Below are 18,032 nucleotides of genomic sequence, written 5' to 3'. Positions count from 1 at the left end.
AATTTTGTATCATATATCCAGAGAAACATAGGATATTTTGAGTTGGAACGGACCTGCCTCAAAGTCCAACTCCTGGCCCTGCACAGGAGAGCCCCAGAGTCACACCATGTGCCTGAGAGTGTTCTCCAAATGCTTCTTGAACTCTCTCAGGCTTGGTGCTGTGACCACTTTCCCGGGGACCCTGTTCCAGTGCCCAACCATCCTCTAGGTGAAAAACCTTTTCCTAATATCCAACCTAAACCTCCCCTGACACAGCTTCATGCCATTCCCTCAGGTCCTGTCAGTGCTCACCAGAAAGAAGGGATTTTAATTGCATAAGAAGGAATACAACATAAAGAAAAGTTCCCTTCATAGGAACCTGCCATAAAAGGGGAGAGAATGGGTCTAGGGATCAGTTAAGTATCATTTGGCAAGTATTAGAGCAAAGGGTTGAGCCAGTGGGCCTATGCCAGCAAGGCACAAAGGGGCGGCACTGTAGATTATCTGCATGTAAGGGTCATTGTACACTTCGAGCTGCAGCCTCGCCCTCACTGTTTTTAGGAGTTGGGCAGAGCAAGGCAAATAAAGCAGCTTTTGCAACACGGTTACGTAAGTCGGCTCATGCTTCTCTGGCACCACGTGCAGTCCTTTCTTCCTAAAGACCGTGCCACCTTCTGCTGTGCAGGCTGCAGACAGGATCCACTGTCCAGTGTTCTCAGTTGAAGGCACTCACTCTGGCTGAAGGACATTGTTTCCAGATGGCCTCATCTCCACTCCCTGAAAAAAAAGTCATGGCTTTGATATGCATATAGCTAAAGAGATGAGGAAAATTTTGATGGGAACTCAGAAGGATTACAAGGGTGTTGTGAGTTTTTGCAGGGAGAAAATTAGAAGGGCCAAAGCCCAAATAGAACTTCATCTGGCTGCTGCCATAGACAACAATAAAAAATGTTTCTATAAGTACATTAACAGGAGTAGAGCCCCATCATGCATAGCGGTGACTTGGGAAGACAAATGCCATCACCCCAAATGTCCCCACCTTCCTCCTTCTTCCCCCAATTTATATACTGAACATGATGCCATATGGTCTGGAATATCCCTTTGGTCAGTTTGGGTCACCTGTCCTGGCTGTGTCTCCTCCCAGCCTCCAATGCACCTCCAGCTTCCTTGCCACCTTGGCAGTATGAAAAACAGAAAAGGCCTTGGCTCTGTGTAAGCCCTGCTCAGCAATAACAAAATCACCTCTATATTATCAACACTGTGTTCAGCACAAATCCAAAACACAATACCATACCAGCCACTGGGAAGAAAATTAACCCTACCCCAGCCAAAACCAGCACAGAGGTTCAACAAGGCCAAGTGCTGGGTCCTGCTCTTTGGTCACAACCACCCCATGCAGCACTACAGGCTGGGGGCAGAGTGGCTGGAAAGCAGCCTGAAGGAAAGGGACCTGGGGGTGCTGTTTGACACTGGCTGAACATGAGCCAGCAGTGTGCCCAAGTGGGCAAGCAGGCCAATGGCATCCTGGCCTATATCAGGAACAGTGCGGCCAGCAGGACTGGTCAGATTATATGCAGCATTTTATCTCTTTTTTGCTTGTTTGTGAAGGAAAAATCTTGATTTCAGAATGCTGGGCATAATTTGGAAAGAAGTCCACAGCAAAGGCATGCAGTGCTGACCTCCACCCAATCCCTTGCACCAGCACGTTGTGCCAGGAGAGGCTGTGTGGGCATATGAGCAGTGATGGGGCCTGTGCTTGTGGGTGTTGATGGAACCGATGGGTCAGGCACTCACAAATCGAGCAGGGTCTTGGTCTGGTCAGATACATGCATTCTGTCCCACCTGTTCTCGCTGACTTACTGATTTTTGTTTTCCAATCAGCATGATTGGCACGTTGCCCTTGGACACTATGAAGTGAAAACCATTCCAACAGATTAACCAGTAACCAGACTGGAAAACTAAGAATTTGGGAGCTGGTACAGCTGCAGCCTGACAGTGAGTGTATGTTTCTTAAGAAGCTTGCACAGTCACATGTTTTAATATGTCAGCTGGACTCTTACGAGTGTCACCAAAGTTCATCAGCAAAGCCTTCATGTTCTCACTGTGTCCCTGTCACTGTGAATTCAAGAGCCACTCCCCCCTTTTCTCTTTGCACATACAGTGCTACTGAGAGTAGAGGGTTTGGAGAGCAGCTCCCAGAGAGGTGGAAAGAAGGAAAAAGCTTTCAGCCAGGGCTTTTGCTTTCTTCCTCTGATGCAAAAAAAGGATAGGGAAGAGTGTGACAAAGGAATCAGGAAGACAGAAGCAATGTAGAGAGTGAGGTTTCATCAGATAAGTGGTTTATTTTCATTCTAGCACTTTTTCTCATTAAGGGGTGGGACTCTGAGCTGGGAGGCTTGGCTAAAAGCTCGGAGCTCCACTTTCAGGAGCGCTTCATAAGGCCAGCTTCCAGTGTGTTGGAGAGGACTTGTGGTGCCAGCAACCCGACTGCTTTGAGGCTGAGTGAAGTCTTGGTGGCAAGATTTGAAACAGACACACCAGTCAACATGAGCACAGCAGGAAAAGTAAGCAAAAGTTTGTATTAGAATAGATTCTTTGCTGCAGCTGAGTAATGCATTTTTAAATGCAAATTCTTTGCAGGGACACCGTGAGTCCTGGTGGTACAGCACCAGGTGAGAGTTTAGGATGAAGCTGGTACAGGAGAACTGTCTTTATTTGTAGGCCACTGTACTCTCCTAGAAAATGGTTGTTAACTCTTCAAGGCAATAGTTTATTTGAGGCAACATGAGGTAACAGCACCAGAACAAGAATAACTTCCTCTCTGGGTTAGCAAACTATTTTTAATCTTTGATTGGATAGTTTAAAATAGGATAGAATGTAGGAAGTGTTCAGATCAATGTATTTATCTGCTCTATCAGTTTCCATTCTGAGATCCCCCAGTGGTTTAAACTATTTTTATCTTATTTATGATTCATATCAGCTTGTTTTCTAAAACAAGGACCTAGCTAATATGTGTTAAATTTTGGGGTGTAATTGTGCTGACATTAGGACAGTCATTAAATTTGAATATGTATATAACAAGTCTCAAACTTAAGTTAATGAAGACCAAAAGTAAGTTTCATATGCAATGCAGTACTGAGCTGGGACTAAAATGAGTAGGTACATGTCTTTGCTAGAAAATAAGTGACGAGAGAGATGGAGGTTAATACCACTACCCGTTGCTTCTTGCACTACTGCCGAGGTGCTAACATACACCCAGGGACCTGCAAGAGAGGTTGATGGACAAGGGACCTAGAAATAGAAAACAACTGAAAGCATGTACCTTGCTGTAATGTGCCTTAAGAAAGTACCAGGATCATTTGCTGTTACTGCCGGCTGTCTTCTCTATTCTAAAACCAACTAAAACAAGAGAAAGGAAAAAAAAAATAAATGCTCTCTCTAACTCTGAATTACTGCAAATGCAAAATTAATTGTAGCTCACTTGTAGATAGAATCACGAGGTTCAGTTCTCTACCCAGCCTTGGGCTAAGCAAAGTAAGTGAAGTGTTGTAATGTAACTTAACTGCCTTGATTTCACCATGTTTATCTTGGAATGATGTGGGAGCTACCATGCATTTTATGTAACCAAGCAGCATAATCCTCATGCCCTGTACAAGGGTGTGTTTCTGTGCCTACCCTCCCCCACCCCAGTAACTTGCAGGGCTGGTAGAACACACAGAAAAAAACCTGACTCCAGCCAGTGCTTGTCTTGACAGATGAAGTGGGTGATAGGGTGCTGGTGGTGCATCTGTGGGATTCTGTCGTAATCCGTAAATGTTCTCAGGGACACAACCACCAGAACAATACACAGTTAACCAGTGTCTTATAGGAGAGATTTGTTTGTTCTCAGCAATCCACAGTTGTTGGCTACCTTTGTTCTAGGAAACACTACATGTTCTTTGCATGTAATAATAATAATAATATAATATAATAATAATATTATTATTATTACATGTTCTTTGCATGTGCAAATCATAAATTCATCATCGTACTATGTGTGGTACAATATAAATACATAAATCACCATTTTTTGGGTTTTTTTAAATAAGTTTCCTGGAAAATGTGGCCCTTTCAAATGTGATCTTTGCTCTCACTTGTGAATATTTTATTAATCACGCATTTGACACATGAAATGTTACATTCAGTGTAAATGTCTCTTGAAACAGTTTTTTTCAAAGAATTGGGCCCATTCCACTTTGTGTCTAGCTGCTGATAGTGTGCTACTTTATTTTATATGTTTAGTATTTCCTAGTAATTATTTTCTTTGTTACCAGTTTACAGTTCATGGAGAACTAAACATTATTTCTACTTCTCCTTCAAAAGCTTTGATACGAAAAATTTGTTTGTTTGTTTTCCCCTGTGAATTTTGCAGCACACTGGAGTTAAGTTGGCCCAGTGATGCAGGATACTCATGCATGTGCTAAACTTCCTTCATCATGGACTCAATTCCCCTCCATTTCCCTCTCAAGATAATGCCACCCGAACACTTGCAGTCAGTAGACTTTATAATAGAGTGATTGAGGGCACTGTCTCACTCATAAGGTTGTCATAGAAAATCATATTCCAGGGCCTGGGATGGGCTGAGACCACCAAGGAAGGACAGGAATAGATATAGGGACAGAGAGGCCGCGCTGCTTTTGAATACACTAGGATTGAGACTGCAGGGAGGAAACCTTCTCTTTGAGAGACTGGGAGAGAACAATGCTACTCTCTCTTCTGAGTGTGTTTTTCTCTCAGTGGCAGATGGTCAGAGGAACCCTAAGAGCTGTCAGTACCTGGACAAAACCTGAAGAACTAATGGACAAACTTTAAGCTAACAGGGGGAAAAAAACCAGCTGTTTTGGGTAGTAACCCCATCTGAGCTAAATGTCCCTTCTAAGAAGGAAGGTACCTAAGCATGGATAATATTGTGCTGAAAGGGCTGTTCAAGATTACCTCTGCCTACTGCTGCACCATTTAGCATAGGTGTCCTTTCAGCCATCACCTCATGGCTGAATTTGGGCTCTACTAAAACATTTATAAACCTGTATTAGGCTCCGAATTCCATTTTTAGCAATTTTGTCAGTTCCCAACACAGGCAGTTCTAGGCAACTCAGACTTTATCACCACCTGATACACGGCATCATTTAGTGTGCCATCTCCAAGAAGACACAAATATACACAAATAATCACTGACATGGCAAAAAAAAAAATCCTCCAAGGAAGTTAGAGAAGGACCAATGAGTATGAGCAAGGTATCCAGTTATCCTGGAGACTATTATACATGCTGCCAAAAACTTGACGTGACAGAAATATGAGCAAAGTCAGACACGATCTTGGTGGAGGAAAAACATGGGCTTACACTGTCCTTTGGTGTTGGCTCTTTTGCTATGTATTGTTTGGGGTTTTTCCTGTAGTTTTCCCTCTCTTCTCCACAGATATGAGCAGGAATTTCACATGCAGAATTGTAAAATCTCTGTGGTGACCTGAAAATGCAAGTGCCATTCCTGTTTTCTTTGCTCTGTTTGCAGGTTATTAAATGCAAAGCAGCAGTAATGTGGGAAGCCAATAAACCATTTAGTATTGAGGAAGTGGAAGTGGCCCCTCCAAAAGAACATGAAGTTCGCATAAAGGTACTAAAAATATAATTTAAAACAACTCTTATGACTTGCATTCTATCTTGCTTTTTATCAGAATTATTTTTATAGATTTTTAAGATCCAGTCAGAAAACATTCTACTAGAGAGCAGTTACTTATCAGTGAGCTCCTACAGAACATGTTTAAAGTCCTAAATTTGATAATGAGTTTCCTAAAAAAAAAAGTTTTCATGGTTGGCTTTTTTGTTTACAGACGGTTGTTTTTCAAATAACCTGAAAAAATTACAGTACAAGGAAAAAAATCAGAATCTCCTGTAGAGTGCAGCAAGAAATTTTCTTTTACTTTGTTTGAATCTGTGCTAGGAAACAGCCCAGTAGGGCTAGGAGCTTTCTTTTTTTGCCAGGATATTGATCTCAGTGGAATTCAGCAGCAGTTTTAAGTTTTCATTTTAGAGCAGTTTCAAGTGTTACAGAAGTGAGAAAACCCTCTCCTGGGGTTAACAACTCCATTTGTCAGAATAAAAGTTGTAAATACATACCTGAATGTTTCAAAAGAAATACTGCTGTTTTAGCTGCAAGAAAAGTCAAAACATGATATAAAATACTATGTGTAGCCTAAATTTTTGTCTATGTAGCATATACAAATATTTAAAATATATAAATAATATGTAATAATTATTATGTAATTCTCTATATCATTTTATAATACATAATTTAATATATATTGTCATATAATCTAAATATAATAAATATAAAATATGCACAATATTTCTATGTTTATGAATATGTAGTGGTTAATTTACATAATTTTGTAATATTTTTGTAACATTATAAACTTTTCTTTTTATGTATTTATATATAAACATTAGGAATAATTTAATTTATTCTGTTCTTCCTCTATAATTGTATTACTAGAACATTGGTTCTGCCAGATAGTCAATGTGACTACCTATACTGCTCAGTACTGCAGAGAAAACATTCACAAAGGAGCCTTGCTCTGTAGATTAAAGACTAATACAAACCATGACAATTTTGAATCACACAACCAAAACTGTGCTACCTGTAGGTTTATTGTATACATATTGGATTTTGGAGGAAAGCAAATGACCTCTCCAAATGTAAGATATCATTTCACTTTCACATATGACGTGACATAGTTAAATGCTGAAATATTGTTGTCTTTGCTGTAAATCAGATCATGGCCACAGGGATCTGTCGCTCTGATGACCACGTGATAACTGGCGCACTGGTTATGCCTTTTCCAATAATTCTTGGGCATGAAGCAGCTGGTGTTGTGGAGAGTGTTGGGCAGGGAGTGACTTCGTTCAAACCAGGTATGGAGCAGCAACTGAACACAAACCCTGTACTGAGTTTCCTGACTCCTCTTTGAGTCAAATATTATTACATTTGTGAGTATTTGTATTGTTGAGGAAAATATTCCAACTTTGATTCTTTTCAAGGATACCTTAAAAGACGCTACCTGTGTTTAGGTCTTTCTGTATTCCCAATCTTGATTAATTTTCTGATTTTCTATTCAGTTTCTTTTGGTTTTGGGAAAAACACCTGCAGCTTACTTTCCACCTACAGAGCACTTTTTCTGTCATGGGACTAAGAAAATAGATTCTTTGCTGTTGGTCATAGGAAATCAGGTACTAGCTGCAGATTCTTTGAACACAGTTTATACAACTAATCTCTCTCAAGAATAAGGCAAAGCAATGCACTAGACAACATGTCAAAATACCTTCTTTTAATTCTCCTAACAGCTAAATAATCCGTTGACTTCAGTAAACCAGAACTTAGGTCTGTGTGTTCAATTACTTCACTTTAAAAATATCAGGGCACAACTGGAGTGCCCATCCTACTGCAGGCTCTGCGTGCGGGCAGCGCCAGTGCAGGTGAGCCAGCACTGCTCCCTCAGGGCTGCGTTGCTCTGAGGACACTCCTCTGGACCAGCTGCTCCTTTCACTACCTTCTTGAGCAACAATGCGTAGATGGTCAGTGAAAGATGCCGGTTTTCCTCCAACTGCTGCAAGATGAGATGGGATTTCTGTATGCTTTTATAGGACTGAACAAATTATAACAAGGGGTAAATTATAAAGAGAAAAATATGCAGTGAAAAAAATCTGCATAGAAATGCTCAATTTCCAGGCAGCTTGGTTATGATACCCGAGTAATTCACTTTTAACGCCTCCATACTTCCTGTGTCTTTGTCCGTACCAATGAGTAAGAAGTCTGTCCAAAGCAGGCTGGTGTGTATAAGAAAAAATTTTATTACAGATTTTTGCTTTAACGCCAAACAAATACGCATATTGCAAATTTCAGTGGTAGCTCTAACTGCTTTTTCTCTTATGTCTGGGTTCATAAATCACTCTGTTGTCTCATTCTTGCTGCCTCATGTTTCCAGGTGAGATGAAGCAGCATGCCTGAACACACATGTGCACCAAATCACATTTCTCAGATGTTGCTTAATTTACACCCTCAAGTTCTAAAAAAGGCTCCATGATGTGCGAAGTTTCTTTAGGAGAATGATTACTAAGCCCATGTCATATTTCTAAGTTAACTGAGGGTTGGGGTAGTGGCAGCATTTCATGTTCTGTAGGCATTTTCCATTTTTAGTGAAAATCAAAAAATTCCCTGGACTTTCAATGTGTCAAGGATTAGCCAAATTTTAAAACTGACAAATCATAAATTGATCTGTATTAGGAAATGCCTGTTTAGAGATTATTAGGGATTTACCATACATCATTGCTGTGGAAATTGCACAGGAGCAAAAAATTGCACTGGGGAGCTATGTTCTACTTTGCTAATCATATAATTGTGCAAGAGAAGTAGAGATGTTGGTTTAGTTTGTCTGTGTTACTGCTTCTCTGACAAATATTTTGCCTACCTTTACTCCAACGCAACAGTAATAGGACTGCTAGTAGCAAAGAGGCTCAAGAGGACTGAGAGTTAATGCTTAATTCCTCATTCTTTGTATGCACAGTTTACAGACCTGTTATCTTGGCACTGCAGTCTAGGTGATGTCAATTTTTATTTCAGTTTCTTTATTTGTGTATTACTATTTTCCTTTTACACAGAAGATGCAATAAACTGCTGAATAAGTAGTTCAGGAATATCAGTAGCAAACATGGGTTTATGACATAGACTCAGTTCTATGGAAAGACACTAGGAATTTTGCATATAAAAATTAGTTGTCATAACTTTGCCCTAATGATGTCCTTTATATAAAACACAGAGAGACGGTTTATCTTCCAAGGGCAGCAGAAATAAAACCATCACTGTACTCCTAGTAAACATTTGCCTGGCAATTAAATACACTTGCTTCACGTTTTTACCTGTATGCTTCTTGTTTGCCTTTTCTAATCCTCTGTCATTACTGTTTTATTTCTAGGAGACAAGGTTATTCCACTCTTTATTCCACAGTGCGGGGAGTGCAAGAGTTGCTTAGGCACCAAGGGTAACCTGTGCAATAAAAATGAGTGAGTTTTCCTTGGTTACTTACAACCCTAATTTGATTTTTCTTGATACAAAACTGATTACACACAAGAGATTTCATTTGCCATTATTTCTGGTCATCTTTCAAACAGCCTTGCTTTGGGTGGTGGATTAATGCCTGATGGCACCACTAGATTCACCTGCAAAGGAAAAGCAATTCACCATTTTCTTGGTACAAGTACCTTCACTGAGTACACAGTAGTGCATGAATCTGCTGTAGCCAAAATCGATTCCGCCGCTCCTCTGGAAAAAGTTTGTCTAATTGGCTGTGGATTTTCAACTGGTTATGGGGCTGCTCTGCAGACTGCCAAGGTAAGTATTGTGGTGGGTGTTTCTGATATCTCATGGGGTCTGTTCAGGATTGTGTGGCCTGCAAGTGGGTCATCAGCATGGCAGCCAGGAGGTATAGGCTCTGCTTACATCACATCAGGGTGGAAAGAAGATGCTAGTTCTTTGCTTACTTCAGATTCTCTGTCTCTAAGGTACTCAGAAGTCTTCAATTCAAAATTCAGTAAAAATACTTATTACCATTTGTTAAGTTTTCCCTCATAGCTTTATCACCCCTATAAAATGTTACAATAGAGCATTTTTGTTTTATTGTAACTGAAGTCTAGGAATTCATAGAAGGCTATATATGTAACACTCATAATTCATAGCAGTACATGAATGGCAGCTGGCACTGACTCCAGTGGAGTGACACTACAGATCTTAACACCACTGGAATATAAAGCATCATTAAAAAAAAAAAAGGGTGCGTCTAAACTTGAAGCTGAGACATATAATGAAAACCTGGTCTCAGAAATGTATTTTAGGGATAAGAAATATTATCTGTGGAAGGTACATTTTAGAAAGGATGGAGGGAGATGAGGGAAACGATTACCAGCCACATGTAGGTTTGTAACAGTATAGCTGGCTACTGTACTAGTAGGTATGCATTTGCAAATTCCTCCTCTAATCTCTAGATTAAAAAAATGTCTTAAGTGAAATCATGTTAATAATGAGAAAATGCATTGTACTTTTCCTAGACTGTAACAGTATTCCATATTTACATGGTTATTATAGGTGGAACCAGGCTCCACCTGTGCTGTCTTTGGCCTTGGAGGAGTTGGCCTCTCCGTTATCATAGGCTGCAAGGTGGCTGGAGCTTCCCGCATCATTGCCGTGGATATCAATAGTGACAAGTTTGCCAAGGCCAAGGAGCTGGGAGCCACCGACTGCGTCAACCCTAAAGATTTCCAGAAGCCCATTCATGAAGTGTTGATCGAAATGACTGGCCAGGGTGTGGATTACTCCTTCGAGGTCATCGGCCGCACGGATACCATGGTAATGCAACCACAGGGTGTGGCCAAATGAGGCACTAGCTTGTTAGCACTCTTCACTAACCCACTGAGCACCAAGGATGAGAGCCACTGCAAAGCAGCAAGCTAACCTGTCAAGTCTGCCACTGAGATGCAGGGACAGAAGCATGCTCAGAAACTTAGGAAAGGGAACTTCATTGTAGTGCCCTGGCCTAATCAGAGTGGCTAAATTTCACATAGCCCATTATCTGCTTTCCAACTGTGCCTTATCACTAATGACTGAGACAAAATGGGGAGGGAAGGAGAACAAAGCTAGGAATACCTAACAGCAGATACAGTGGTGTGAGCAGATACAATGGAATTTTTTTTATGTGGTCCCAGTTACAGAAAACGAATTGCAAGTAGAACCCTGGGAGGAGGAGGAGTTCAAACTTTTGTGCCCCAGTGGCAAATCTTTTATGACTCTGAGTGTCCCTCTGTTTCAAATACAGACCGCAGCCTTGGCCTGTTGCCAGTATAACTATGGAGTCAGTGTGATTGTGGGAGTGCCCCCTGCAGCACAAAAGATCACTTTTGATCCCATGCTTCTCTTCACTGGTCGCAGCTGGAAAGGCTCTGTCTTTGGAGGTAATGACTTGGAAAGTTGTGGTTTAATTGGCTTGGGAAACTTGTAAATCATCTTGGATGAAATAGGATATGTCAAATTCACTTCTTAGGTTTTCTTAAAGGAAGTAATATTGACAGCTATTCTGCTGACAAAGAAGTACATAAGGAATTAATTATGGGAACTGTTAGTTTACGCCAAGAGAAGAAGGCAGAAAAATAAAAAGGAGGAAGAAAGCGAAGAGGAGAGAGAGAAAGGAGGAGATAAAATGACAGAAAATAGAGAAAAAGAAAGAGGAAATAAGAAAGAAAATAAGAGGAGGAAATGAGAAAAAAGAAAGGGAGAGAGAAAGGTAGAACAAAGAAAAGGTGGGGAGGGAAGGGAGGAGAAGAGATAAAAATAAAGCAGAGGAAATAAGATAAAGGGAAAGAAAGGAGAAGGACAAAGGAAGAAAAAAGAGAAAATGATAAAAAGATAAAGTGGAGGAAGAGAGGAGAGAGGGAGTGGGAGAAAAAGAGCCACAGAGAGAACAAGAGGGAGAGAAAGAGAGGGAGAGAAAGAGAGACAGTGGGAGAAATGGAGAGTCAGGACCATAAAGGACATCAGGGGTCATACCAGCTGATTTCCACACGTCAGACCCCAGCTCAGCCCCTGGACAGCTGCTGACAGTTCCTTCCAGTTCTTTCTCTTTTTGGAGCTCTCCCAGCAGAGTCCCACATGCAGCAAGTCCTAGCTCACTCAACACAAAGCTGAAGGCCACAGAAAACTTGTTTCCAACAACAGGTTTTCTCACTCACAGCCAGTTCTCTGATGTATTCAACAGGCACCTGAATAAAATAGCAGAGACAAATTAGATTCCTCTGGAAGGGCATCCTACAGTTTGTGACAGCTTTATCTAATAGTGTTTGTAAGAAAACATCCACCACCCACCCCCAATTCTGACCAGAAAATCAAGTTTCCACTTAGCAGATTACCAATGGGTGTCAGCGTTCTGGCTTTTGTATGAAATGGGATTAAGTTGAAACTGTATTTGATGTGGGGGAAAATTTGGATTCTGTAAAGATTCAAATATTTACTGATCTTCTACCAGTAAAGCACTTACTGGGTTTGCCACACGTGGAATAGCTGCAATTCATCCCATGTTTCCTGCTGGCACCCTGTTACAAAGGTAAAGACATGCTGCAATATTTCGTCCTGTTATTCTGCTATAGCAATTTTATCTAACATTTAACCTCCTGTGGGTTTTATCTATTTTCACAAGCATTTAATGTTGCATTATCTATTGTCTCTGGGGGGTTTTTCAGGCTGGAAGAGTAAAGATTCAGTCCCTAAACTGGTTGCTGACTACATGAATAAAAAGTTTGTTCTGGATCCATTAATAACCCACACACTTCCTTTCACAAAAATCAATGAAGGATTTGATCTGCTGAGGACAGGGAAGAGGTAAACATTGTTTCATTGTAAATGTGCATGCAGTTCAGCACAGTAAAGATTCTGTATAAATAGCTTAAAGGAGCTGTACAGTAAGACAGAGCCTGACTTCATGGCAGTGAATGGGGAAGGCAGCCAACTACGCCCATTAATCTCTTCCAGTGTGTGCCCATGGGTTGCAGCCGTGACAATAAAGCCAGCAAACCTTCAGCTTTTGAAATGCAGTGGGCCCTGGCCTTCCTTTCAGGGGTGAGAGTGAGAAAAGACAATGCAAATGAGGAAGTCTTTGCCCACTACTCATTGGAAAAGAGCACACAACCAAGGGAGCATGGGAATGCCAAGCTGCAGAGTGCCAGGGGTTAGCTACATCACATTCCAAGAAACATTTGAGGATGAGGAGCAGGAACACAGTAAAAGTCTATGTTTACTGTAAGAGCAACTTACCGTTCCTCTTGTGAGTTATGTAACAGTCCCAGTGCAATTGGTTTGGAAGTCTCTGGGTACTCTACCTTGAACTTCAGAGCTTTTCAAAAAGGAAAGTATTTGCTGTATATATACATTACAAACTCAGAATTTGGCTCTTGTGCATTCCTCAAATATTGTGAAAGTTCAGCTCAGGCTCTGCTTTCATAGGGTATTGAAATTGGAAATATTTTTTGCCAAAGACATTTGACAAGGTTCATCATGGAAATCCAAAATTGCAGTCTTATGTGAATTTTGTTCTCTGCAGCTGCAACCAGGTTTGCACATCTGCTCTGTCATTTTGCTGCAAGTTGGGATGGGGGGCAGGCAGGGAGGGAATACCCTGGTTGACAGCAGTAGCCTAGATTATCAGAGAAAACAGCAGTGTTCTGCTGATGTTAGCCCAGGGCTTTTCTTCAGTCACTAACTTGTCATTTTATATTGCAGTATTCGCAGTGTCCTGATGTTTTAGGATTCTCCAGTGTTAAGCAGCAGATGGCTCAGCACCAGTACAAACTTTACCATTCTCCAATACAACTGATATGAAATACGAACCAAGACATTCCCGAAAGGTCTACCACCACCATCCTTGAATAAAAGGATCAAGCTCAAACTCCACACTTCAAGCACAACATTTATAAATGAAATAATCTTTTTCTTTCTACCTCCTCCTCATTCTTGTTTTAAATCCTCTACATTGTGCTCTAATTTTTTAATAGCCAGTTATGAGTTACAGAACTTGCTGCTGCCACAGGTGTTATAAAAATGTTGAGTTTTTTAAATTACTTATAATATGCAATCTTTTAATAAAATAAAAATTAAGAAAACAGGGCTTCCGTAACACTGCAAGCTTAAGAGACTTGTGCATGCAGTTCAGTACAGTAAAACAGTTAGAACTATGTATCCATCCTGAATGACTTTAGCATTCCAGTGCCTGATAGGCAAGGAAATTACTGCAGAAATTAAAATTTATGTTGACCATGTGTTCGAGTTAATAATTTTAGTAAATGATATTTAAGTAAATCACAGACTTAGGTACTGAAGAATGTCTCACCACTGGATATTTTAGCAAATTAACACTTCCAGACATCTTATGTAAAACTGCTGTGGTGGTGTTCTGTATTGTGGTTTGTCTTTGGTGGGTTTTGTTGGTTTTTTTCCTTTACCTTTCTGCCTCTTTCTTGGGGTTGTTTTAGTTGTTGATCAGTATGGTTTTAGATCTTTGGCCAGTTTATACAAGTGCATCTGATGTTTGGGAAACAATGTGAAGAAATATGAACGTGCATCAAATATTGATTTTTGTTTCCATTACATAAAGGGGAGGTTTCTTAACCTCTTAAGTGTGAATACAGAGTAAAGGGTGAAAAACTGGTAACAGTTTGCAACAACCCAAAACATAAGGCATCTTGCTGCTTTCTGCATTTGCAATGTGGAAACAGGAATAGAGGCTATTTCTATCTTGGCAAATATGGTCGACATTGACTTATCTTTTGAAAGGACTAATCAGAGCTTGCAGGCACTCATTCACATGCATGGCAGCTGGGTAGGAGAGTCTGTGAAGTAAGGGGACTCTGTGCTACTGATGAGTTACTTTTTTGTGTCAGCAGAAAGATTCTTTGAGCTGCCTGGCTAGTTTAATGATTTGAGGACAAGTTTACCAAGAGATTACACTTTAACAGAAGATCCTTAAACATGTGTATAAACTAAATTTACACAATTAAGACCTGAACTTCAGTCTTTAGAGTAGAAGAGGAAAAAATAGAGCTAGAGAATAAATTACAACGAACCTCATTTCTATGCTCTTCAGGATGATCCAAAGCCCATTTTTGTTGTTCTATTCTGCCAAGCATAGTAAACACCTACTGTTAGTATCTTTACTAGGATAGTTGCTAGTGTCCAAAACAATAAACCATTCTCCTAGGGACATTTTATGAGGCAGCCATCTAGTTCTGTCTCCACATGGAGGAATGAAGTGTCTTCTGATTGGAGAAAAACAAAAAGTTCATAGTTACTTCACTAGAGTATTATACCCTGGAGATCCTCATCAACACTCAGCTGAAGATCAGTTTGTTTGTGTGATTGTACAGCGTGAACAGAAGGTTTCTGGCAGACCTTCCTAATGGCTCTCTGGCTCTGAGGTACTCCAGGTGGGTTCAGGGCAACATACAGCAACTCTGTGTGAGCCTCCATTTAGGAGCTTTCCTGGGAGCAAGTAGAGACCACACTCCACTACAAAAAATCCACAAAAGAACATGACAAACTCAGCAATTTCTCAAGAAACAAACTCTCCATCTGACAAAGCACAAATGGTGTTTCCTCAGACCTTAAACTATGCCAAGTGTTTACTGAACATCACTTGGCTTCGCACACAGCTGAGCACTCTCATGTTTCTGCTCTCCCACCACATCCCACCCACCCAGCCACTCCCCCGGGAAACAGCACAGGACAGTTGTGCAACTCCAGCAGCACATGCTGCAGCGTGCAGAGACATGCACTATGCAGCTCTATTTTTACATGCTTGTGAGATCACCCTCCCTGACAGTGCATCATGGCCAAATGATCATTTCCACACAGCATAATCCCCTTTGCTGCTTCCAGGTTATCAGATGGAGAGCACCGATCCCAGTAATAAAAATATCTGTGCTACGCAGTTACCTGGGAGACAACAAGCCTGTGTTTTGTTCAAGGGTTGTCACATCTTTGGACAAATGAAAAAAATTTTTCTCTTACAGATATATAAATCATAAGTCACGACAGATTTATTAATTTTTTAATGCAGCAGGCAGACCAGGCTGAACATTGAGCATCTTAAAAACTTCATTCTAAAACTCTTTATTCCTGGGAAATTATACATCACCAGCATTCATGGTCTGATTGGGGCTACAAAAGGTGTGCAAACAATGTATGAAAACGTAGAAATGTCATGGGAAGAACTGATAGATGTCCCTGTTCACCTGAAATACAGATCCAAATGATCCACAAGTGCATGTTGGCTCCAGTGCCAACTGCTCATCTCCAAGACAGGAGCATGGCAGCACCTGGCCATCACCACCTAGAGGTTGGGCTTGACCAGCAGTGCCAAGAAGCAATTCCACGTGGCTGGAACCACTGTCACACCACAGGGCCACCATGCTCTGTGCAAGAGCTCAGCCAGCTGCTGGGGCACAGTAGTGCTGCTGGGCTGTACCGGTGAAGCTGGAGATGGGTTCAGGGAACTTGAGGCTTGGGGGCTCAACCTGCCAACACCAACCTGCTGCTGACCTTCCCCCTCAGCCCATGGAGCAGGGTTGGGACACACGGTAGCAAGCGCCAACACAAACCTCTGTGTGCAGTACCCTGAACACAGAAACGTGGGATTGACATCTTCCCAAATGCAAAAGCAGTTCCCAAACATACATGCTGCTCCACTCAGCCTGGTTCTCCAACAAGCTCTTATTCATCCATTCTCCTATAAATCACGTTGTCCAATGCCTCAGCAGAAAACAGCTCTGTGGGAACCCAGAGAGCTTGGGGAGAGTGAGCCCACTCACAGACTGGGTTACACATCAGTGAAGGAAATGTGTCCTTGGAAAAAGTCCCTTCCTGAGACACTGTCACCTTACTACTCAGGTGAAAACAGCTGCAATACCACAGACAGTAAAGCTTCAATCCAGAAGGACATGTGTGTTTGTACATCACATCATGTTTTCACTACCTTATCTTCTTTCTTTTTTTTTTCTTTGAATTTTTAATTCTTTAGTAAATACCTTGGTGTGAAGGTCCACCAGGTCAAATGCTCTGCCTTGGCAACCCAGAGACACTAAGGAAGCCCCAGCAGTGCTGCAAATCTCCTCCCTCCACACCTGCCATAAAACAACTGGAGGGGAAAAAAAATTTTCCTATGCTCTCTGTGCCTTTCAGGCCCAAGGGCAGAGTCACTGATAAAAGCCACCCTGGAGGACTTCTGACCCCATCCAGCTATCCAGCTCCTCCCCTCAGCACTCCCTGTGCTCCTCAGCGTCCAGCATCCGACACAGACTAACCACAGCTCTCTGCTCTCCAGCGACAGTGCCACACCAGGACTGCTCCAGTTCCACAGCTAGGGTACTTAACAACACCGAGCTTCAGCCAGACAGGCAGCAGCTACCCTCCAGCCCGATAAAGCAACGGGAACGCCTCTACTAAAACCACATGGCCACTTCAGGAAAAGTAAGGACAATGCCTTTTCCATCTTCCTTTCCGAGCTGCCCTGCTCTTGGGGAAATACTCTGCAAATGGCTCAGCCTGTGCACTGCTACTGCATGCACTCTCTCCTCCCACCTTACTCCCCCAGCTCTTCCAAACCCCTTTGAATTCCATGAGCTTCTGCTTTCCTACAACTGCACCTGTCAGTACCTGCATTAGGTAGTGCCTTTCTCCTCTGTCCTGCCCACCAGCTCAGGAATGAGATACTGAATTGTACTGCTCTGAAAAACACCCTCCTGCTCAATCCCACTCTGTGCTCCTGCTTGGGCAGGAAATATAGCTCTTCCATCTTGCAGCCACTCATCTCCTGCATTCAGCCTTGTCCACGGCGATACATTTTTCAAGCTTCAACCTCCATTTTGCTGATGTCAGAGCAGTTTTGGGTTGATCGGTGCAGGATTTGTGTGATGTCACACACAAAGCATCGCTTTGGTAAGGCAAGCAATTATCCAGTTGCCAGCCAGACATGGACCGTTCCCTAATCCCTCTTAGTTACCTTCAGCCCACTGAAACTCAAAGTACTGTTCTTCCTGCTGAAGCTGCAGAAGCGCTTGTGTTGCTGTCACATCTGTCTAGTACACCAGAGTCTTTTTCCCTTCAGGGATTGTCTCCAAACTCACTTGGTGTTTACATGGCAAACCTGAGAGGGGCCAGAGCTATCCTCAGCTTCTCCTTAGCACAGACCAGTCCAAGGCCAGGCAGATATCAGCACTCAGTGCTGTTGGAAGGGCCCACAGCCTCTCTTGTGCCACAGCAGCTCAGCCCTGCTGCCCTGCTGTCATCCACAGAGCCCTGTCCTGCAGACACAAGGCAGGTGGATTCTTTTCAGTTTCCAGGGAAAACACAACCCTTACTCTCTATGGACTGGTCACTTTGTCTTTGCATTTCACTCTTCACACTATGCCAGTGTTTACTGAACATCAC

The 18,032-nt window shown here is 41.9% G+C and overlaps 3 protein-coding genes across 3 annotated transcripts in view; all 3 read left to right on the top strand.

Moving 5' to 3' along the window:
• The first annotated feature begins 2,386 nt into the window (after positions 1 to 2,386).
• Positions 2,387 to 13,783, top strand: LOC108500888 (alcohol dehydrogenase 1). The gene is made up of 9 exons (XM_017822226.1): positions 2,387 to 2,543; positions 5,529 to 5,630; positions 6,790 to 6,928; positions 8,986 to 9,073; positions 9,182 to 9,401; positions 10,152 to 10,412; positions 10,879 to 11,014; positions 12,296 to 12,434; positions 13,332 to 13,783. Exons 1-9 carry the CDS (start codon positions 2,526 to 2,528, stop codon positions 13,354 to 13,356), a joined length of 1,128 nt encoding a protein of 375 aa, XP_017677715.1. The 5' UTR covers positions 2,387 to 2,525; the 3' UTR covers positions 13,357 to 13,783.
• Positions 13,784 to 16,906: 3,123 nt separating this feature from the next.
• The window catches only part of LOC108500887 (alcohol dehydrogenase class-3), a 20,645-nt gene continuing 19,519 nt past the window's right edge, over positions 16,907 to 18,032 (top strand). The window contains exon 1 of the mRNA XM_017822224.1: positions 16,907 to 17,072. Within this exon, the coding sequence (XP_017677713.1) occupies positions 17,055 to 17,072 (18 nt within the window). The 5' untranslated portion in view covers positions 16,907 to 17,054. The remainder of the gene's footprint in view (positions 17,073 to 18,032) is intronic.
• LOC108500869 (alcohol dehydrogenase 1-like) overlaps positions 17,575 to 18,032 on the top strand; it is a 4,348-nt gene continuing 3,890 nt past the window's right edge. Inside the window, exon 1 of the mRNA XM_017822213.1 lies at positions 17,575 to 17,626. Coding sequence (XP_017677702.1) covers positions 17,575 to 17,626 — 52 coding nt within the window. The remainder of the gene's footprint in view (positions 17,627 to 18,032) is intronic.

This window comes from Lepidothrix coronata, unplaced genomic scaffold, assembly GCF_001604755.1.
Source record: "Lepidothrix coronata isolate B3197 unplaced genomic scaffold, Lepidothrix_coronata-1.0 Scaffold96, whole genome shotgun sequence".
NCBI classification, from domain to species: domain Eukaryota; kingdom Metazoa; phylum Chordata; class Aves; order Passeriformes; family Pipridae; genus Lepidothrix; species Lepidothrix coronata.
Note: the sequence above shows the minus strand (reverse complement) of the source record. Positions and strands in the feature narration are given on the sequence as shown.

Excerpts from the sequence above, each read along its gene's own strand:
- LOC108500888 (XM_017822226.1), top strand. Across the intron at positions 9,074-9,181 it reads AACCTGTGCAATAAAAATGA|CCTTGCTTTGGGTGGTGGAT; the intron begins GTGAGTTTTCCT and ends TCTTTCAAACAG. Across the intron at positions 10,413-10,878 it reads TCGGCCGCACGGATACCATG|ACCGCAGCCTTGGCCTGTTG; the intron begins GTAATGCAACCA and ends TTTCAAATACAG.